Source organism: Myxine glutinosa, chromosome 5 (genome assembly GCF_964187855.1).
Source record: "Myxine glutinosa chromosome 5, kmMyxGlut1.1, whole genome shotgun sequence".
Classification (NCBI taxonomy): Eukaryota; Metazoa; Chordata; class Myxini; order Myxiniformes; family Myxinidae; genus Myxine; species Myxine glutinosa.
Window position 1 is genome coordinate 33,976,312 of NC_136265.1, and position 23,232 is coordinate 33,999,543.

Sequence of the window (23,232 nt, forward strand, 5' to 3'; positions counted from 1 at the left end):
AAAGTGCCAATTCATCTCTCCTAAAAGAGGAGGAGACATACAAAAGTTTCTGTCAGGAAGTAAATTTACAACAACTGGAATTCCAGGGGAATTACACCTTCCAGGGTATTCTTTCTGTGGTCCAGGAACAAACTTGGATAAAAGATTAGATGAGGCTGACAATCCTAAACCTTGGTCTAAACCTACAAATAGGGTTGACGAAGTGTGTATGAAGCATGATATTGCTTATGGGAAAACCACTACGTTGACTGAAAAACATAAAGCCGACAGCGAAATGTTGTATAATTTGTCTTTGATACAAAATCCAACGTTGAGAGAGAAAGTTGATAGGTTTATTGTGAGAAATTTGATAAATGCTAAATTGAAACTTGGTCTTGGTTATTCCTCAAAAAACTATTAGGCTCTAATGATGTCATCAAGACTGAGGAGCTTTTGGCTGAAGAATTACACAAACCTATAATCACAAAGTTTAAAAGAAGGAAGGTTTATTCTAAATACACTGACCACATATGGTCCGCTGATTTAATTGAATTGAATAATGACAGGGGATACAGGTATGCTTTAACCGTTATTGATTTGAGGAGTAGATTTGCCTGGGTTGTCCCTTTAAAAAATAAAAGGGGTGATACTTTAATGTTAGCCTTTAAGCTAATATTTGATCGGGATAAAAGGAAACCAAAGAAGTTATGGACTGATGAGGGAACAGAGTTCTATAACAAAATATTCATGAAATTTCTTAAGGGGAAGGGTATTAAATTATACAGCACCTTTAATGAAGGAAAGGCAGTTGTTATTGAGCGTTTTAATCGTACTTTAAAAGAGAAATTATATAAAAAATTCACACAACTCGGTTCTCAAAAATGGGTGTATTTAATTCAGGATATTGTAGATAATTACAATAATACAGTTCATTCATCAACACAATCAAAACCATCAGAAACATTTACAAAATTAGAATATGAAAAGGAGATTAATTTGAGAAAGCCCAAGTTTAAAGTTGGTGATATTGTAAGAATATACAAATGGAAAAGTCATTTTGAGAAAGGTTATACACAAAAATGGACTCGTGAATTATTTAAAATCATTGATGTAATGGATACAGTCCCTTGGACCTACAAATTATATGATTTAAATGGAGAAGAAATCTTGGGTTCATTTTACTCACAAGAATTACAAAAAACACAAGTAAGCAGATAATACCCTTGAAAATAATAAATAAATAAATAAAATGTAATGGGGATACGTTTTTAAATCTGTGAACCCCAAACACAGAATCCCACAACTTTTTAGTTGGGGCTTAACTTTTGTGTGTGTATAATGGGGATACGTTTTTAAATCTGTGAACCCCAAACACAGAATCCCACAACTTTTTAGTTGGGGCTTAACTTTTGTGTGTGTATAATGGGGATACGTTTTTAAATCTGTGAACCCCAAACACAGAATCCCACAACTTTTTAGTTGGGGCTTAACTTTTGTGTGTGTATAATGGGGATACGTTTTTAAATCTGTGAACCCCAAACACAGAATCCCACAACTTTTTAGTTGGGGCTTAACTTTTGTGTGTGTATAATGGGGATACGTTTTTAAACATGTCTTTCAATCCTGCCAAATCTCACTCTCTTACTATGTCTCTCCGAAAAGATCGACTGGACAACCCTCCCATCTACTTTCTCAACAATCCTCTCCAAGAAGTTCTGTCACTCAAGCTTTTGGGTCTCACTATCTGCCATGATCTTTCTTGGGAAAACCACATTTCCAAGCTGGCCTCCAAAGCCAGTCGCCGACTGGGCATCCTCCGTCGTGCGAAGTCCTTCCTCGGCACACCTGAGCTCCTCACCACTTACAAGGCTTTCATCCGCAGCTCAATGGAATACTGTTCTCCCCTATGGGCTGGTGCTCCTGCCTCACACCTGGCTCGGCTTCACGCTGTTGAATCCAAAGCTTTCAAAATCATTGGAATCTCCCGCGATGAAGCTATCTCTGAGGGCCTTTCACTCACTCACCGCAGGCAGGTAGGTGGTCTTTCTGTCTTCTACCGACTCCTCTCCGGCCTTGCTCCCCCAGCTCTCTCTGTGCTCTGTCCCCCAAATATTCCTACAGGTCGCACAAGATCTGCCAGCAACCCTCTGATGGTTAAACTGCCGAAATCTCGGCTCTCTGCTCACCTTCACTCTTTCATTCCTCTTTTCTCCCGCCTGTGGAACAAACTCCCACACTCCCTTCAATCCCTCTCCTCCCTCCAGGTCTTTAAAACAGCTGTTCACCACCATCTCTTATCTTCCCCCATCCATAACCTTGATCTTTTCTACCCCCACTAATTCACCCCAGATCCACCTTGTTTGAAATTCCAACTTATTTCCTGGAAATCCTGGCAGTGTCCATATGTTTATACCTCTCCCACCCCCCCCCCCCCCTTCACATGCCTCCCCCCCTTCACATGCCTCCACCCCTTCACATGCCTCCCCCCCTTCACATGCCTCCCCCCCAAAGCCCTCTCCCTCCCACAGATCTCTCGATGTCTCCATGTCTCTCGGTCCCTGCTCTCAAATGTTGTGTTTGTGTCCTTCCCCCTCTCTCCCCATCTTGTCTACCGCTCCCGATGTTATTTGTTTTATGTGTCTGTTTGTCTTTCTGTGTGATTAATGTTCGCTCTTTCACGAGCCTCGATCTTGTATACAAAAAAAAAAAAAAAAAAAAAAAAAAAAAAAAAATCTGTGAACCCCAAACACAGAATCCCACAACTTTTTAGTTGGGGCTTAACTTTTGTGTGTGTGTGTATGTGCGAGTGAGTCATAATAATATACAAACCCTAACCCAACCCAAGCCCTAACCCAACCCCATCCCTAACCCAAACCCATCCCTAACCCAACCCATCCCTAACCCAACCCCATCCCTAACCCAACCCCATCCCTAACCCAACCCCATCCCTAACCCAACCCCATCCCTAACCCAACCCCATCCCTAACCCAACCCCAACCCTAACCCAACCCCATCCCTAACCCAACCCCATCCCTAACCCAACCCATCCCTAACCCTCACATTCAAAATCCCAACCCTAACCCAATCCCATCCCTAACCCAACCCCAACCCTAACCCTCACATTCAAAATCCCAACCCTAACCCAACCCATCCCTAACCCAACCCCATCCCTAACCCAACCCCATCCCTAACCCAACCCCAACCCTAACCCTCACATTCAAAATCCCAACCCTAACCCAACCCCATCCCTAACCCTCACATTCAAAATCCCACCCAAACCCTAACATAATCTTTCTTTTCTTCTTTTTTAAATACGTATTTCTTTTTTTTTTTTTCCGCTTCCTCCAATTCTGTCTTTCAAGGCTTTTAAGTTTGAAGAAGTAGAAATGGGAAGAAAGAATTTTCCAGCATTTTCTTCCTCGAACTTTCTTGATATTGCTTAAATCAAGCGTCATTAAATAAAGAACATTGTTCATTGCTTTAGAATCCAAAGAGTCTCCAAGAGGAACCCCACAGGTAGAGTCTCCAAAATAAAACCAACTTTCCAAGTTCCCAAGGTATAACCACATTCCTGTTGAGCCTCCAAGATAGGTATCACATTCCGAGTCATCAAAACAAAACCCCCATTCCGAGTCTCCAAAAATATAACCATCTTTCCAAGTCCCCAAGGTAAAACCACAATTTTCAGAAATATTGGGGGTTTCCGTGATAAGTCTCACATAGTATAACTGCGGACCATCAGGGAAAACTTCCCTTTCCCAATTTTTTAGGGTTTCTATGATGTGTCTCACATAGTATAACTGCGGACCATCAGGGAGAATTCCCATTTCACAATTTTTTAGGGTTTCTATGATGTGTCTCACATAGTATAACTGCGGACCATCAGGGAGAACTCTCCTTGCCCAATTTTTTAGGGTTTCTATGATGTGTCTCACATAGTATAACTGCGGACCATCAGGGAGAACTCTCCTTGCCCAATTTTTTAGGGTTTCTATGATGTGTCTCACATAGTATAACTGCGGACCATCAGGGAGAACTCTCCTTGCCCAATTTTTTAGGGTTTCTATGATGTGTCTCACATAGTATAACTGCGGACCATCAGGGAGAACTCTCCTTTCCCAATTTTCAGAAATTTGTGGGTCTCCAATGTATGACTTGTATTCTGGCTCATCAAGGTAGAACTTGTTCAGTGGGTTTTGTTTTGATAATTCATCACAACAAGTATCATCATGGTAAAACTCTTTTTCAGGATTTTGTGGATCTCCAAGGTATAACTCTTTGGCTGGGTCATCAAGGTAGAACTCGTTCTGGGGGTCTTGGTTGTTCAAAATGTCTTCAAACAAAAAAATAACTTCATCCCAAGTTGTGTTAAAAGCAGAATTTTCATTTCGTATCTCAGATACAATTTCCTGTGAAAGAAAATAACAGTGTATTAATTTAATACAATATTTTTTATTTGTATAAATCAAGCTCTATGAATATTAAAATAAACTTTGTTAACTCTTACACGAGTCTCATCTTAAAAAAAAAAAAAAAAAAAAAAAAAAAAAAAAAATTAAATAAATAAATAAATAAATAAACAAACTTACCTCCATTGATAAGAGGTTCGAGTCCAGTTCATCAATCTGAAGGTTGAGTTCTACACAGGTAGTAGGACTCCATGGAATAGCAAAGTTATCCCATTCCATTTCGGCATAGTAGTCCATTCTCAAGTGAAGCAGAAAGCGTGTTTGAAAAAGCCTGTGTGGTCGGTGCCTTTTATAAGGACTGGGTGTGTCTTCCTGTGGAAATTCCCTGGGCGTGTCTTAACTGGAAATGATGTGATGGAAATTCCCTGAAAATGATGTAATGTATTACCTGGAAATGATACAATGCTGAAGAGTTTATAAAGTGGGTGGGACTTAGCAAAAGTGGGAGGAGCTTAGCAAAATTGGGCGGGGCTTAGTAAAAAGTGGGGCGTGGCTTAACAAAAAGTGGGCGGAGCTTAGTAAAAAATGGGCGTGGTTTACCAAAAAGTGGGCGGAGCTTACCAAAAAATGGTATGTGGCACTGGAGGCGCTCAAACAAGAACATTGAGGGAGGTTTACCATTTTATCTTAGCTCAGTTAAAATATCTTAATAAAGAACCAAACTCAAACATATTTTTTGTTAATATATTAGATGGTGAAGAGAGTTGTAGGAGAATTAAATTATTTCCCACGCATAAACAAATATTTGTAGGGTCGTTGTTTGAGTGGGTTATATTCACCAGATGATATTAAGAGTAAAAGGTTAAAAGGTCCATGAGGTCAGAAGGATCACAGGTGTTTAAGTGGTCTAATGAATAAGGATAACATGTCAAAAGGTTAGAAGGTTCGTAAAGAACAGGGTGAGAGAAATATAGGTGTTTAGGGGCAATGAGGGAGGGAAAGAATTAATATGGAAGTGAATGGGTCAATGTTTGAGTGGGTCAAAGATTAATCTGCCAGATGATATGTAGAAGAAGGATGATAGGTCTATAAGAGAAAACAAATATTTGTAGTGTTTGAGTGGTCTAATGAACAACATTAAGGATAGGTACTACAGACAAAAGGTTCATAAAGATGAGGGTGGGAGAAATAGAGGTGTTTATGATTTTTGAAAAAGACAAGGGGGTAAATGACATTAGATAGGGATTTCCCATGTTAAACGGAGGTGTCCCAGAAGCAACATTATTACACTACTCAGATGGCAGGGGTGGAAGGTCCGGGCAGATGGTTCAGGCGTTGAGGTCCGGCTCCAGGTTCACGCTCCACTCCGGTCCACGCTTTGTTTCTGCGGCAAAACCCGGCAGGCAGTGCGGTTAATATTACCGCGGTATTGTCGGCGCGATCGGACCGACTCTCTCACTCACCTTCGTGGCTGGTCTCGTTCTCTGGTTCCTCTTTGGCTCTCTGTTCGACTCTCTCACCGTCTCTCCCTGTCTCTCTCTCTCGAAGTAGTCCCACATGAGCGCTTTTATCACGCGCTCGCGTATCAAGCCGCATGCTTTTTAGGTCCGCCTACCGGTGAACACGCCGGCCCTGATTGGTCGCGAGGGTTCACCGGCTCCTCCCTTCGTGACACGTTGATGGGGCCACGCCTCGCTCCGACAACTCCTCCCCATTTTTCTCCAGCTTGACCGCGTGGTTAATGGCGTTTGGAGCCAGCGCTGCGGCTGGCAGAGACGCGCAATCCAATTTGGAGGGAGGCTACGCCGCAAAATGAAGGGGATTTGAAAAGGGGCCTAGGTTATTTGATTAATGCAACGCAGAGTCAAACTATTGGAAACAGAGCCTTGACTGAAACACATACTAATGAAATAACTGAAGAAGGTTCCTATGGTGTCCTACGTGTTGCAATATGGCCTAACTAGGGTGCGACCTTTGACGTTTGGAAGATGGGGATATTTACAGGGAATTATTTACAAGGCTTATTATTTTACAAAGTGAAGGTTCTAAAAACCGTAACAATATTTTACAAGCCCGGCTATATTTTAATATTTTATAATACGGTATAATATTTATAATATTTTAGGAACTGTTAGACTTTAGGTCTTGTTTTTTAGCCCCGCTACCCTAACATCACCTTCTTTTTTTTTTTCACCCCACAACCCTAAATTCACGTTTTTTTTTAAGCCCGTGACGCTAACGTCACCTTTTTTATTACCCTGTGCCCCTAACGTCACTTTTTTTTTTTTAAACGCCACGACCCTAACATCACCTTTTTTTTTCTTTTTTTACCCCATGACCCTAACATCACACTCCACCAATCTCCCACCCCCATGACCTTTACATCACATTTTTTACCCAGCACCCCTAACCTCAATTGCAACCATGACGCTAACCTCATTTATAACACTGCGACCCTCACCTTTTTAACTCAACTGGACTACCGTCCAGTTGAGTTCATCACATACTGAACCCTCTGGCGTCCGTCGTTTGTCTGTCGTCTGTCGTCTGTTAACTTTTCGACGTTAACACTCCAGCGTCCACAAATATCAACCGATTCTGATCAAACTTGACAAGCAGCGTCCTTACCCCAAGGACCAGGTTGGTATTACATTTCAGCCCGATCCGTTGAAAAATGGCGGACTTAGGCGACCATTTTGTTTTTGGTCATGAAAATGACGTTGACACTCTAGCGTCCACAAATATTAAGAGATTTTGATCAAACTTAGAATGTTTAACCCTTACCACACACGGTAGGTTGCTATTGCATTCCAACCCGATCCGTCACAAAATTGCCGCCATAGGCCGCCATATTGTTTTCAGCTCCGAAACGACGTTAAGACTTTAACGTCCACAAATATTTATGGATTTTGATCAAACTTGGTGTGTGAGACTCTTACCACACAAGGTAGGTTGCTATCTTAAGTCAAATCTAGTACAGATAACTGACCTACTTTCAAGTTGTGCAGTCAGTTGAGTTGAGTTCTGCTTCCCTGGAAGCTCTAGTTTTTTTTTGTACCCTGCAACCCTAATGTCACCTTTTTTGTACCCTGCAACCCTAATGTCACCTCTTGTTTTGTACCCTGCAACCCTAATGTGGGATTTTAAAGAAAGGTGACAACACTAACGTCACACTTTTCTTTTTACCCTACAATGCTAACGTCACCTTATTTTACCCTGCTATCCCAACATCACTTTTTTTTTTAACCCCACGACCCGAATGTGACCCTTTTTTTATGCCTCCACCGATCGACGAAGTCGCCGGAGGCATTATGTTTTTGGGTTGTCCTCCTGTCCGTGATAAGTTTTCATTACCGCAATAATTTGAGAACGGCTGAAAGTATCCAAGTCAAACTTGGTAAAAGTATGTATACGGATGTAAAGATGAACTGATTAGATATGGGGTCACAAAGTGAAAGGTCAGAGGTCATGTTAGGTAAAAATCCTGTTACCGGGATAACTTGTGAACAAGTGATGGGATTTTGACCAAAGTTGGTACAAGGATGTATTATGATGAACTGATTTGATTTTAGGGTCAAGAGGTCAAAGGTCAGAGGTCATATTAAATTAAAATTATTTCGTTATTGCGATAACTTAAGAACTTCTGAAGGGATCAAAGTCAAACTGGGCACAGGTATGTATGGCCTTTCTGTCCTATCAAATCACAAACCATCCCATCACCCTTTCTTGATGGCTGTATCTGCTGGTTTTAAAAATGGAACATGCAGCTACCATATTTCAATATTTCACTTTCACTAAATAACATCAAAGTGACAGAATTGCTGCAAAGGAGACGAATATGGAGTGGGTTCTGCATTTGCTCATTCACTTCCTTGTTGTCTCACTCCCTTAAGTGGAATGCTGTGGCTCTGTGGGCCTGGGACATCGTTGTGGACAACTGCGCCATTTGTCGCAACCACATCATGGATCTCTGTGCGTATTGCCTTTCTCTCCTTGCTATTTTACTTGGATTTTGCAAATGAACCAGACTGTTTTTCTCCTTGTCCATTCTATTTCTCCATCAAATATTTCCCATTGCCTACGTCTTGTTACTTTTACCCCGTTCACGAATAATTCCTCACCCAATTGGGTCACCCCAATCAATATGGGGTTACTTTGTCTTTAGTACAAGTAATAGGCGTCTGCAGCCATCCTTGAAATGACCATGTTATGCAATGTCGGCCGAGGCGCACACTTTTATTTTTTTTCCGCCCTCACCTTTTCACCTTTTTTTTTCTGTGCCTCCGCTGACGAAGTCACTGGAGGCATCTTGTTTTCAGGTTGTCCATCCGGCAGTCCGTTCTTCCGTGATAGATTTTTTGTTGCTGCGATAACTTAATAATGGCTGAAGGGATCTAAGCCAAACTTGGTACAAGTATGTATAATGATGTTAAGGTGAACTGATTAGGTTATGGGGTCAAAGGGTGGAGGTCCCATTTGGTAAAAATTCAGTTACTGCGCTAACTTGCGAACAAGCGATGTGATTTTGACCAAACTTGATACAAGTATATTTTTGCGGTTGTGCCATAAAGGCAAACCCTCTATAGTTAAATTGCACGACAACATGTAGCCTGCAGTAGTTAGTTATGTCATATTGAATGTAAAGATTAGCCCTTTCCCATTGTGTAGTAATAAAGACCAAATATGCGTTGAGTTAGGCAGGATCTTCAAACCTTTGTTGGTTAAGGGAAGCCATTTAGATGTGCAGGAAGGCGTGGCCAAAGACGGAGCCCTGAATGAAAGGAGGAAGGAGGACTAAAACCTTCCGAGAAAGAGGAAGGATTGAAGACCAGCATACGACAAATCTCAGCCAATGGGAGGCTGTGGAACATTTTGAAGGGCGTGGGCGGGTCTGATAAACCCCAGTCCAGTGCATTATCATTCTCTTGCTTTTTGGGACTTCGTCGAGGACACACCTGAGCTCTTGCCTTTTTCGCCATGCCCATGACGAGACCTCGCTTGTTTTTTCGTTCCTCCCACGACACGTGTTTGGCCTTTGTGTTCTTCGTTGACACCCATCGCTTCTTCACCGATCTCTCGCTCTGATCAGGCTGACCTGCAAGCGTTGGTTTCTCCTGTGACTCACCTTGAAGCTGAAGCTCGTCCCACCTGCGCTGAATCTAGGTCAACCTGCGCTGAAGTTCATCTACTTGCGCTGAAGTTCATCTACCTGTGCTGAAGTTTGTCCGTGCCAACTTCGAGGCGGCGGTTCGTCCTTCGGACCTTACCTCATCCAGGCTGCACGTCCGGATCGGGTATTGAACTGCGAACTGCGCACGCCAGACCACGTGGCAATTGCGAGGCAATCGCAGCACGTACATCGGTACGCCCTTAACCAGAGTGTTATTCCCTGAGTGAGTGTGTCAGAATGTGAAGGCGCCAGTGGGGTTTATGATGAGGTAAGAATTGATAAGCTGTATCTTTTGTCTATTCTCTGTGCCTTCAAAATATAAGGCTGTACATTTGGTTACTTTCCAACCTGTTCGGATACGTCTTTTCTCCATTGGCCTAGCATCATCCGAGACCGAATTTAGGTAGATTCAGGTCCATAAATCTCGTGAGGTAACGCCGCTTTCCACACCGTGCAAATCCGCTCGGCACGCAATTGAATAAGGTGTGTGAAAGCGAGGGTTCGATCCCCGGTTTCTCCGGTCACGTGTCGTGAAGGTATTTGGGAATATTGACCAGTAAACTCTTTGAAGCGTGACTGGGAAATTGGCGATCGGAGGACGGCGGCCTCAGTGGACCCTGAGTTTGAGGGGGAGCAGGGCATAAACCCCCCTTAGTACATCGACGAACCCGGGATCCACAACAATATATTAGGATGTAAAGATGAACTGATTCGATGTTTGCATCAACGACGTCAAAGGTCAGAGGTCATATTGGGTAAAAAAAGTTATCGAGGTAAGGATTTGAGCTAAATTAAGCACGTGTACCATGATACATATGTAAAGGGTAGATATTGAGGACAATGGTCTTCAGGTTCTAGGTCAAAGTTTGAGGAAGTAAAGACATAATGTGGGTGGAGGTATATCGGTTTGGCTTTGGAGTCCTACTTTGAAATGTGGCTTGCCAAAGAGAGATCATGGCTGAGTGAGGTCCAAGAGTTTTAATGACTGAACCTCTTTGAGAGGGTTGTTGGGAAAGTAGATGGGAGGGTTGGTGGTACCGTCCGTTCCGAGAGAGATTGTGAGTGCGTGAGATTTATCAGGATCGAAAGACATATTCCAAGTGCTTGATCAGATTGTGATTTTGTCAAGGTCTGAGGAGAAGTAAGAGGTTGATGCCTGTCTGTCAGAAGGATGGGGGATGTCACGGCAGAAGGTGGAGTCATCAGCGAAGACAAATAGAGGATTTTCCAGAGTCAGTGAGATCATTTATGAAGATTAGGAATAAGATGGGGGACAAGAACCTTGACCTTGACAATAACCTTTGGGTACTTCAGCCTTGATAAGGGGAGGAGAAGGAAAGGTTCGGTTGAGAGCCACATGTTGGTTTTGAGAGCGGAGGAAGTCAGTGGTCCAAAGTTACATGATGATTGGATTTAAAATGTGGCCGGCATTCCAAAAAGTCTGTTTTCTGCAGGCATGGGTTGCAGGGTGTTTCATGTAGCAGGAATAAACGGCCTAGGCCGAATTGGTGTTTTATTTGAACTGACTCGTGATCATCCAATGGTGGTTTGTCACTACGTTGGCCGGGAGAGGGGCGGAGCTTGGACTGCACATGCATGTTCGGCCAGAAGATGACACTGTATCCTGACGATGCCGTTATTTGTTGATTTTACATCAATTTGAATAATTGATAGTTTTATTTGGAGGTTTACCTTCCATGTGTGAAAATTATGCAGTACAGCAAATTTGGGTGAAATTAGCCCACGGGTTTGGAAACGTATTAGGAACAAACAAATGGACTCTCTCTTTTATACCGAAAAATACGAGTTCCCTTGCAGGGAATTTCAACAAAGGAGGAGGCCAATAGCCCCACCAAGCCTCCACAAACATAACAAGAAAGAGCAGTCGTATTGCAGACCCTCGCCAGGACATGTTTTTAGTGGTTTTAAGGCTTTTTTTTTTGTTAAAACGAATATGGTGGCCGAACCACGTGACTGATGACGTCATTATTATTTTTTCTCCACCAATTTATCCATAGTTGCACTCAAGAAATTTCATCTTGATCTGATGAAGTTTTGTACTTGTCGAATTATGACGTCATAATGGACGCACCTATGACATCATCATTAACATATGTTATTCCTCATGGGGAGTTCTTTACAATGAGCTATGGCTCAATTTTTTCTACCCAGCACTTTCGGAAATATAGAGGTGCAATGTTTTTCAGTTTTTCCAAGGTGGTGCCCATACCTCGTGACCTATGACGTCATAATTGTCATTTAAAAAATTCTACAGGAGGTGGCGAAAATATGGTGAAAATTTCCTGTCAATCAGATCAACGGTTGCAGAGAAAATCATATTTATTCCGTGCGGACAAACAAATAGACAGACAGACAGACAGAGACAGACAAATGGACTCGAATGCAATACCCTCTCCTTTGGCGAGGGTAAAAAATGCTGTACTATTTGAACGTTTCTGCTTGTCCTTCTTACAATAGGTATGAGAATAAAATAATTGACTCCTTACAATGGCATCCAATGTTGAATTGATCTGGTGGTGCTACCTGACGTCTCTTACTCTATTTCATTGCAGGCATCGAATGCCAGGCGAACCAAGCATCAGCAACCTCAGAAGAGTGCACCGTGGCCTGGGGAGTTTGCAATGTCAGTTTTTGATCTTCCCTTTTTTATATGCAGTGTGGGTTTGTGCACACCTTTAATTGTCCCCCGTCGCTCAGCGGAGCGAAAGGGGGACTATGGCTTTCCCCTCCGTCCGTGTGTCCGTCCGTCCGTGCGTGCGGGCGTGCGTGCGTGCGTAAGCGAAGGACCGCATTCCAATTTGGTGTGTGGGTGCAACCCACGTCAAAATCCAAGATGGCCGCCGCCATGTATGTCTGATGCCATGTATGTCTGAACCTTGTAACCTGCATATCTTGAAAAATAAGCGAAGTACCAACTTCTAATTTGGTGTGTGGGTGTATCTCGCCATAAGGAAGAAAGCTATTGAAAATTGGGTCGCCACGTCAAAATCCAAGATGGCCGCCGCCATGTATGTCTGAACCTTGTGAGATGAATATCTTGAAAAATAAGCGAAGTACCAACTTCTAATTTGGTGTGTGGGTGTATCTCGGCATAAGGACGAACGCTATTGAAAATTGGGTCGCCACGTCAAAGTCCAAGATGGCCGCCACCATATATATGTCTGAAACTTGTGAGCGAAATATCTCGAAAAATAAGCGAAGTACCGACGTCTAATCTGGTGTGTGGGTGTATCTCGGCACAAGGAAGAAGGCTGTTTAAAATCAGGCCGCCACGTCAAAAGCCAAGATGGCCGCCGCCATTTATGTCTGAAACTTGTGAGATGAATATCTTGAAAAATAAGCAAAGTACCAACTTCTAATTTGGTGTGTGGGTGTATCTCGGCATTAGGAAGAACGCGATTGAAAATTGGGTAGCCACGTCAAAATCCAAGATGGCCGCCACCATATATATGTCTGAACCTTGTGAGCGAAATATCTTGAAAAATAAGCGAAGTACCAACTTCTAATCTGGTGTGTGGGTGTATCTAGGCACAAGCAAGAACGCTGTTTAAAATTGGGTCGCCATGTCAAAATCCAAGATGGCCGCCGCCATGTATGTCTGATGCCATGTATGTCTGAACCTTGTAACCTCCATATCTTGAAAAATAAGCGAAGTACCAACGTCTAATCTGGTGTGTGGGTGTATCTATTGGGTCGCCACGTCAAAATCCAAGATGGCCACCGCGATGTATGTCCGAACCTTGTGAGATGAATATCTTGAAAAATAAGTGAAGTACCAACTTCTAATTTGGTGTGTTGGTGTATCTCGCCATAAGGAAGAACGCTATTGAAAATTGGGTCGCCATGTCAAAATCCAAGATGGCCGCCGCCATGTATGTCCGAACCTTGTGAGACGAATATCTCGAAAAATAAGCGAAGTACCAACTTCTAATCTGGTGTGTGGGTGTATCTAGGCACACGGAAAAACGCTGTTTAAAATTGGGTCGCCACATCAAAATCCAAGATGGCCGCCGCCATGTATGTCTGAATCTTGTGAGAAGAATATCTTGAAAGATAAGCGAAGTACCAACTTCTAATTTGGTGTGTGGGTGCATCTCGGCATAAGGAAGACCGCTATTGTAAAGTGGGTCGCCACGTCAAAATCCAGGATGGCCGCCACCATATATATGTCTGAACCTTGTGAGCGAAATATCTTGAAAAATAAGCGAAGTACCTTCTGGTGTGTGGGTGTATCTCGGCATAAGGAAGAACGCTATTGAAAATTGGGTCGCCACGTCAAAATCCAAGATGGCCGCCTCCATGTATGTCTGACCCTTGTGAGCGAAATATCATATCATAGCATGTTTTCTGCGTGTTCCACTTTGTCAACTCACATCACTTCCCCGACGGGGGACCTAGGCGTAACGCTTGTTGTTTACTGAATGTGGGTTTATATTCTCGAACTGGAGGCACTGCGGTGCCGAGCCGAACGGGTCATATACCTGTGTGTGCGTGCACGCATGTGTTTATTTACTTATGTTGAACGACGTAAACGATTATCATTATTATTATCTGATTTAAATTGTATTTTTTATAATTTTCTGGAGTTAATGGCAGTAACTCGTATATGTGTCACTTTTTGAACATGGACATCGTAGACCTCAATGTACTTTTTCCATGAATTTCAAAGGTATTTGTATTGTAATAGTTATTTGGTATTATTATCGGTATTATTATATTAGTTTTTGTAATTTGTTATTATATTATGTCGGTGGGGTCGAGATACTTTAGATCAGGTAGAGTTGTGTAGGTAACATGCTCCGACTGTCGTTAAAAAGAAGAAGAACCACCACCATGTAATAAGTAGAGGTCCTGTTTAGCCCTGATGTCGGATAAGTTGCATATCTGTCCCCGTCATGAGGGGGTGGGGCATGTTAACTAGCTTAGGGAATAAGGATAAATTATCCCTTGTAAATCTTACCCTTGGTGATTTATCCGTTGTCCCTTATGGCACCGCAATAGACATGAGTGCAGGAAGTGCCCATTAAAAGCACAATACAATAAATAACAATAAAACCAACTGGAAGCCAGGCATCAAGCACTACCACTAACAACCCCGACTTGGTGGAGGACACAGGACACCACAGGCGGAGAGCCACGCCCAGAAGGACAGTGATTGGGCGGGAGTTGGCCAACAGAAAGGGCCGGAGCAAGAAGCTACCCGCTGACTGGTAGAGAAAAGGGCGAGCAAGAAGCGACTCGATGATTGGCAAGGTACCACCGATGACGTCGAAGGCGGACTGCACGCTGATAGGTGGAGAACTGAATGAGGTAGTGGTGGCCTGCGGGGATTGGTGGAGAAGCGCCGATGACGTTACGAGACGGCTGTTAAAAGAACGCGCTCACCGGCATTTTCTCTCTCTTTGGCCTTTTTCTTCCTCTTCTGCTTCTCGTGCTGGATGTGGAAAGAGACGCTTGAGCGCTGACGATTCTCCCCCCTTGTCTTCATTCTGGTGCAAGCGGTTGTGTGCCGGCATCGTCTCCTCGTCCCCCCCTGTTTGTCTGATGTCTGGGATTGAGAGCTGCAGTTGACGGGAGAGGCGGCGTGTGGACAAGCGGACTGCGGCCTTCTTGCCACGCAGGAACGGGGGCCTGAGATGGGTCTTGACGAGGTGCCAGGACAGCCGATTGAGCTAAGTGCACAATTAAACCACACACCATTATTTTCCAGTTATTGTATTCCCCATTTGTCCGTGTTATAAGTCTGGTGTGAAGGATCCCATAGGAATTTTGTTTTACCGACACATTTTCTTGTTATTGGCATTTCTCTTCATAAACCCTTTTGTTATTGTCGTGCGAATACCCTCCGGTTAATACCAGGGCTCGCGAATGACCGAACGGCTTTAATTGAGGCGACGACCAACTCGGATTCGGCTATAAACCGTGGGAGGAAGAAGTGAAGAGGAAGAGGCGGAAGCGCTTACCTATGGCGATCCAACCGCAGCTCCGATCCTGCAGGGGAATTAACTCAACGAACACAAGACTTTGAATGGAAAGGGAAAATAATACAAGGGTTTATTTTACAAGAGATAGCGGGACAGGAAAATACGCGCCGGTAATAAAATGTCCTAAATCAGGATCCCGCACACCTCACCTCAGAGACAAGACAAAGGAAAATGAATTACAAAAATAACTGTTCGTCGTGTAATGGTTCGTGGGTGCGAGCTTATCTGTCTGCAGTCTTGTCCACCGTCCAACGCGGCTCCAAGCTCCGGCGCGAGGAAGCTCTGCGTCCGCTTCGCCCAAGCTCTGCTCGGCCCCGAGCCAATGCCCCACTCCAGGGTCCTCGTTGACCGCCCATGAGGTCCGTTCGCTCACAGCACCAAAAGCACCGAGAAGATGGCGAACCCACGACCTCCAGGACCTCTCAAGACGAAGAGCCAAGGACGAACAACGACAAGCGAAGGGCCAGCACAACTCAATACCAAGCGCCAAGTCTCAGCACGACGCAATACCAAGCACGAACCGTCAGCACGACTCAATCCCCCAGAGCGAAGCGTCCAGAATCCCGCCAGCGAGTCCTTTTGTAACTTTTTTTTTTTTTTTTTTTTTTGTTTTGTTTTGTTTTGTTTTGTATACTGAATCGAGGCTCGTGAAAGAGCGAACATTTATTTCACAAACAAATCAACCAGACAAACAAAACACACAAAAAGAGGGAGCGGAAGACAAGATGGGGAGAGAAGGGGAAGCACACAACCACAACATTTGAGAGCAGAGAGAAGTGTGGGAGGGAGAGGGCTTGGGGGCAGGAGGCGTGGGAGGGGGAGGGCGGGGGGGAGAGGTATAAAACACAAGGGGACCGAAATTAGCGGGGGTAGAAAAGATCAAGGTTTTGGATGGGGGAGGATAAGAGATGGTGGTGAACAGCTGTTTTAAAGACCTGGAGGGTGCAGTGGGATTGAAGAGAGTGAGGGAGTTTGTTCCAGAGGCGGGAGAAAAGAGGAATGAAGGAGTGAAGGTGAGCAGAAAGTCTTGATTTTGGCAGTTTAACCATAAGAGGGTTGCAGGCAGATCTTGTGCGACCTGTAGGAATATTTGGGGGACAGAGCCCAGAGAGGGCTGGGGGGGCAAGGCCAGAGAGGAGTCGGTAGAAGACGGAAAGACCACCAACCTGCCTGCGGTGAGTGAGTGAAAGGCCCTTGGAGTTAGCTTCATCGCGGGAGATTCCAATGATTCTGAACGCTTTGGTTTCAACAGCGTGCAGACGGGCTAGGTGTGAGGCAGGAGCACCAGACCAGAGGGGAGAGCAGTATTCCATAGAGCTGCGGATGAAAGCCTTGTATGTGGTGAGGAGCTCAGGTGTGCCAAGGAAGGACTTCGCACGACGGAGGATGCCCAGTCGGCGACTGGCTTTGGAGGCCAGATTTGAAATGTGGTTTTCCCAGGAAAGATCATGGCAAATAGTGAGACCCAAAAGCTTGAGTGACAGAACTTCTTGGAGAGGATTGTTCAGAAAGTGGATGGGAGGGTTTTCCAGTCGGTCTTTTCGGAGAGACATCGTAAGAGTGTGAGATTTATCAGGATTGAAAGACATGTTCCATTTGTTTGCCCAGTCTGTGATTTTGTCCAGGTCTGCAGAGAGTGAGGAGGCTGCAGACTGCCGATCTGAGGGATGAGGAATGGAGCGACAGAGAGTAGAGTCGTCAGCAAAGAGATAGAGAGGATTTTCAAGAGAGTCAGAGAGATCATTGATGAAGACCAGAAAAAGCACAGGGCCCAGAACACTACCTTGGGGAACTCCAGCCTGAACAGGAAGAGGAGATGAGAGAAACCCATTCAGGGCCACACGTTGACTACGACCAGAGAGGAAGTCCGCCAGCCATGCGTGGAGATTTCCATGGATACCAAAGGAGGACAGTTTGGTGAGCAGAGCAGGGTGCCAGACCGTATCGAAGGCACGTGAAATGTCAAGGGAGACAGCTCTAATTTCCTGTTTGGCGTTGAGGACCTCCATCCATTGTTGAGAAAGCAGAAGCAGCATGTCCAGAGTAGAGTGACCAGGTCTGAAACCAAATTGATGATCAGAGATCAAGCCATTGGAGAAGAGGAAAGATTTCATATCTGAAGCAATGATGGATTCCATGACTTTGCTGATAATTGGGAGAAGGCTGATTGGTCTGTAGTTGCTGGGATCTGTTTTTGCACCTTTTTTGTGCAAAGCGGTGATGTTGGCTGATTTCCAAGCAGATGGCAGATGACCTTGAGCAAAAGAGAGGGTGAAGAGAACAGAAAGAGGGAGTGAAAGAGCAGAAGAACATGATTTTAGGACCCGTGGGCTGATGCCGTCAGGACCAGTTGCAGAATCAGAGTCGAGGGTTGACAGAAACTTTTCCACCTTGTCAGGAGGAAAGGACACAGAGTCCAGGAGCAGCTGGGTACGACTGGGTACGGTGGGTACAGAGAGGGATGGGTTTGGGACACAAGATTTAGAGGCAAACACAGAGTTGAGGCATTCAGCTTTTTCACGTGCAGAGTCAGCCGTTAAGCCGTTTGAGGTGAGGGAGGGGATGGAGGGGGAACAAACACCAGAAACAGATTTGACCAGACGCCACCAGGATTTGGAAGAGGGAGACAGATAAGAGAGTTCGGTCTTGAGAACGGTGAGATATTGTTTCCTGGCTCTCCTGAGGGTGGACACACACTTGTTTCGGGCTTTGTGAAAGGAAATGAGATTTCCTTCCGTTTGATTTGCTTTCCAGGAGACGAAAGCAAGTTGTTTCAGGGCAACAGCCTCACCACAAGATTCCGTGTACCATGGACGGGAGGAAGGGTATGACAACTGAAGACGAGATGGGATAAATCTGTGCATGAGAGAGAGCAATTTACTTTGAAAGAATTCCCAGGATGAGTTGATGTCAGAGGCGGTAGAGATGGGAGACCAGTCCAGATGATTGATGGCTGCTTGAAGACTGTGCCAGTTGGCCTGAGTGAAATGCCAGACTCGTCGACGCTGAGGAGGCTCTCTGAGAATGGTCAGAGAGATGTCCACTTTGACAAGCACATGATCAGATGAGCCGATTGGAGCAGAAGAAGAGCAGCAGACATTTTCAGGGAAGTTTGTCATAACCAAATCCAGAAGAGAAGATGCTCCGTTGACTGAGATCCGGGTCGGGAAATTGATTGGTCGGAAACTTGGCATGTAACGTCAGTTTTGGCGCGCCACCAACCAGAGCCTCGTAGCTTCCCGCCGTCTGCCGATCCTCCTCGCGCCTTCCGCGCTGATTCACTCAAGGTTCGCGCCTTCCACGCCAAACAATCACAGTCCTCCGGGGCGTGGTTCCCAGCCTGCCCGTTGTCTGATGCCCACACCGGTGCTGTACGCGGCCGTTGCCTGTTTGTCTTCCACAGTCTTTGTAAGGGAAGGGAATTTAATTACTGTTGCGCACTAAGGACCTATCTATGTGTTTATATGAGTGCGTTGCCATAAGGGACACAGGTTTGACGACAGAGGGGACGACGAACAAAGGAATCTTATCCATAATCCCTGCACTATTTAGCACGCCCTGCTCCCTCGTAGCGGGGACATCAATACAGCTTATACCGACAAACCGGACTAAGCATAGAACTTATTACAGGTAGATTCCCCATCACGACAGTCGGATACCTACCTATACAGATCTATCTGGCTCTAGATATTGCTCTACCCAAATTCATAACATTATTTTTGTACATTTCTAAATCCGTATTTGTTTGAGTTATTTTCCACTGGTTCGGGGATTGCCGGTGAGACTACAGGTAAGCTCATCACCTTCCTCTTCTTCTCTTTCTTCCTCCCGCGTAAATATATATAAAACGCTATTTGAACTGAACGCCCAGGAGTAACGCTCGATTGCCATCCGTGCTACCCTACGGTATTCACCAAGGGTAGTCACACGACATTATTATCTGATTTCAATTGCATTTTTTATAATTTTCTGGAGTTCATGGCGGTAACTCGTATATGTGTCACTTTTTGAACATGAACATCAGGTGACCTCAATGTACTTTTTCCATGAATTTCAAAGGTATTTGTATAATAATAGTCACAATAAACATGCAATATGGGATTTGTAGGATAACCTCGAGGTATGCACACCCCTCTGAGCTGCCACGCCTGGGTTTGTTTCATCGCCGAGCTTTAAGCTGCCATCCTGGTGTTTCACAGGCAGGGAGAGGCATCCATGAGTGCGCCGTCCCTCGGATGGACGTTGAACTGCACATCCCGTCTGCCGGCATTAGTTTGTGGATGTTAAAGATGCTGCGGTTTCCTTCAAGATGAGGAGGCGAGCTGTCAACGGCACCAGCGAACAAATTACAAATTCCCGTCCCCTTCAGTCGATCATTAGGCTTGGCCAGGTGGCTCGTGAGAGACTTTGAGCAAAATGAAGTTGATGGCAAAAGACGGTGACGCCCTACATGCTTGAAGCCTTTTTTGTCTTCTTCTTTTTTATACAAAATTGAAGCTCGTGTAGGAGCTGGGACATAGAATGGATCAGGACGTAACATAACAAAAGGAACAGTAGAAAGAGGGGAGCGGAAACACATCAACAGCAGGGATGAGGGACAAAATAGAGAGAGACTTTGAGAAATGAAAGATTTGGGGAAGGATGAGGGGTAAGGGAGGACAAACAGGGTGGACAACATGAATACAGAAGCAAACTCTCAGGAAGGAAAAACTGTGAATTTGGAAAGAGGTGTGCTTGGGTAGGGTTAACGGGGGTTAACCAGAGAGAGAGACACAGAGACAGCCAGAGAGAGACAGACAGACAGACAGACAGAGAGACAGAGAGAGACGGGCAGAGCGACAGGAACAGGGAAGAAGACGGGGAACCAAGTATAGAAGAGAAGATGCTCTGTTGACTGAGATCCGAGTCGGGAAATTGACAGATTGTGTCAGTCCCAATGAGTTGCAGAAGTCCTTTGAAGATTGCCTTCCTTTGGATTTGCCTTCCAGGAGGCAAAGGCAAGTTGCTTCAGGGCATCTGCCTCACCACAAGATTCTGTGTACGATGGATGGGAGGAAGGGTATCACAACTGAAGACGTGATGGGATATATCTGTGCATGAGAGAGAGCAATTTACTTTGGAAGAATTCCCAGGATGAGTTGATGTCAGAGGCAGTCGAGATGGGAGACCAGTCCAGATGATTGATGGCTGCTTGAAGACCGTGCCAGTTGGCCTGAGTGAAATGCCAGACTCATCGACGCTGAGAAGGCTCTCTGAGAATGGCCAGAGAGATGTCCACTTTAACAAGCACATGATCAGAAGAACCGATTGGAGCAGAAGAAGAGCAGCAGACATTTGCAGGGAAGTTTGTCATAACCAAGTCTGGAAGAGAAGATGCTCCATTGACTGAGATCTGGGTTGGGAAATTGACAGATTGTGTCAGTCGCAGTTGGTCGCAGAAGTCCTTTGCTGAGGTGTCATGGCAGGTGCGAGAGGTACCCACACCCAGCCAGCGGGCATGATGACAGTTGAAGTCACACAAATGAAGAGAGAGTTGGGATGAGTGGTTATCCACTGTCTCGTCTTTCAATCTTGCAAACCAACAAGTAGCGTTCCATTGCAAAAGAACACAAACCAACCGCACGTCCCAAAGCCACGATAACGTGATCCTTGCTGACGGCCATAGCCCGAGGCCCACCTGATCCGCTCGCTGGTCAGCAGTAAATTGTGTCAGACGTGCCTTCACGAAATGTGAGCCAACATTCCCATTTAAGTGACAGTTTTATCACCACGTTTAAGCTGTTACAAGACCATCATCATTTTATTGCGTTGTACCTTTTAATAACCACGTTGCAAGAGTGGCCGTTAAATTTGTACTGGCCTCGTGTGTTAAAACATTTCTTGCGCTCTTCCACTTCATTTATTGAATTTTTATTGCACATGGGGAAGTTGCCCCTAATCGAGGATGTATGCAGAGTAAACTATGCAAATGAGTACATTGAGAAGTACCCTGACAGCAGCAGCAGCGAAATCGTGCTGTGTACATTGAGGCCCGTAGAAAAGCGGTGACGTCTGTGTTAATTATAAGGCTTGTAATGAGGTGAAAACATTGGGGAAGCACCTGAAGAGCAATTTTTCAGGAGGTATGAGTGAGGAATGTGAAGAAGAATAATAATAAGAAAAAGAGTAGGGCGTGAACTGCCATTTTTGTGCCAATCTTCTGATATGTCAGGAAGTTTTGAATGTCTGGCTTCATTTGGCATTGTAAGTGCTGTGTTGGAATTATCTGTAATGTTGTTCCCCGTTCCTCCTTTGTGTGTCCAGCATGCTTTTCACTTCCACTGCATTTCCCGTTGGCTTAAGACACGACAGGTTTGCCCTCTCGACAACCGCGAGTGGGAGTTTCAGAAGTAAGTTGCTGTGCCACCGTCATTCGAGAACAGTGTAAACCGCTTTGAAAGTTTTATTTATTTCTCTTGACTGGTCAGTTTGTCTCCGTCGTACAATCTTGTGATGAACCCGGGCCTCGCCGTTCCTGAAGGGACAGGAGAGGCTCTTGCGGATCAGTCAGTGATTGTGGGTGTCTGCATGCCGATCTATCTACTGCGATCTTGTGTATCCTCGTGAGGTTTTTGCATTTTGAAATTCTCTGTCTTGTTCCGATCTATTTTGCTCGTTCGCCGGTAAAGCTCAACAAACCCAGTCGATGTTGCCATGGGTCGGGACGAGGGAGGTGGTCGAGAGACGAGGGGTTTTCATGGTTGAATGTTGAATAAGAGTGCTTGTCTGGATGGTTGTTTTTAAACAATTGCTGCATGTTCTGATGTTTTTATTTATTTCTTTTGCAGGTATGGCCATTAAGTGATGGAAAGCACTGTCGGGAAAAGAGCTCTCTTTCCAACCCCCACCGCCCCCTTCCAAACTCTCTCCTCCAAAACGGCCAACGTGCCATTGCTCTTGCACATGTTGCGTTTCGTCAAATATGCAGGAGATGTTTCTAAAGGTTGCTGGCTTAGCCATAGACGATCGTTTTCTGGAGGTCAAAGACCGGTAGCTGAACAATACTTATGTGAGCTCGTCGCTGCTTCTCTTTCAATTATCTTTTTCGCAATAACATCCGAAAGGTTTATTGCGGTTATATATATATTTTCAGCAGAGCATTGGCATTCAGTCATTAGTCTTCTTAACGTCTGTATTTGGTTTTGAGGTGTCGCTGCGATGATGAATGGTTGGTGTTTTTCAGTTTACACCTGATTTAATAAAACGTCAACACACTCGAGTAAATTGCAGAGGATTTTATCAACCGACTAGCAGAAGTACCCGGCATTGCCGGGCGGGGGAGGGGAGGGGAGGCGAACGGGGGGGAGGGGAGGAGAGGGGGGGAGGGGAGGAGAGGGGGGGAGGGGAGGAAGGGGGAGGGGAGGGAGGAGGGTGAGGGGAGTTGGGAGGGGGGAGGGAGGGGGGAGGGGGAGGGTAGGGGGGAGGGGGAGGGAGAGGGGGGAGGGGGAGGGGAGGAGGAGGGGGAATGGGAGGGAGGAGGAGGGGGAGGGGGGAGGGGAGGGGAGGGGAGGTAACATTACATTACACACACACAAACTGTGTTTTATGTTCAATGGTCTGGCGGCGGGGATGGAACATCACGTGATCGCTCTGAGCGAATCAGCGCGCTGCTCTGCCACCGGCTCAGATT

General features: G+C 45.1%; 1 protein-coding gene across 1 annotated transcript in view; it reads left to right on the forward strand.

The window, feature by feature from the left end:
- The window catches only part of RBX1 (ring-box 1), a 70,796-nt gene extending 47,970 nt beyond the window's left edge, over positions 1-22,826 (forward strand). Inside the window, exons 2-5 of the mRNA XM_068104671.2 lie at positions 8,282-8,360; positions 12,132-12,202; positions 21,867-21,952; positions 22,391-22,826. Coding sequence (XP_067960772.1) covers positions 8,282-8,360; positions 12,132-12,202; positions 21,867-21,952; positions 22,391-22,403 — 249 coding nt within the window. The 3' untranslated portion in view covers positions 22,404-22,826. The remainder of the gene's footprint in view (positions 1-8,281; positions 8,361-12,131; positions 12,203-21,866; positions 21,953-22,390) is intronic.
- Positions 22,827-23,232: the final 406 nt, after the last annotated feature.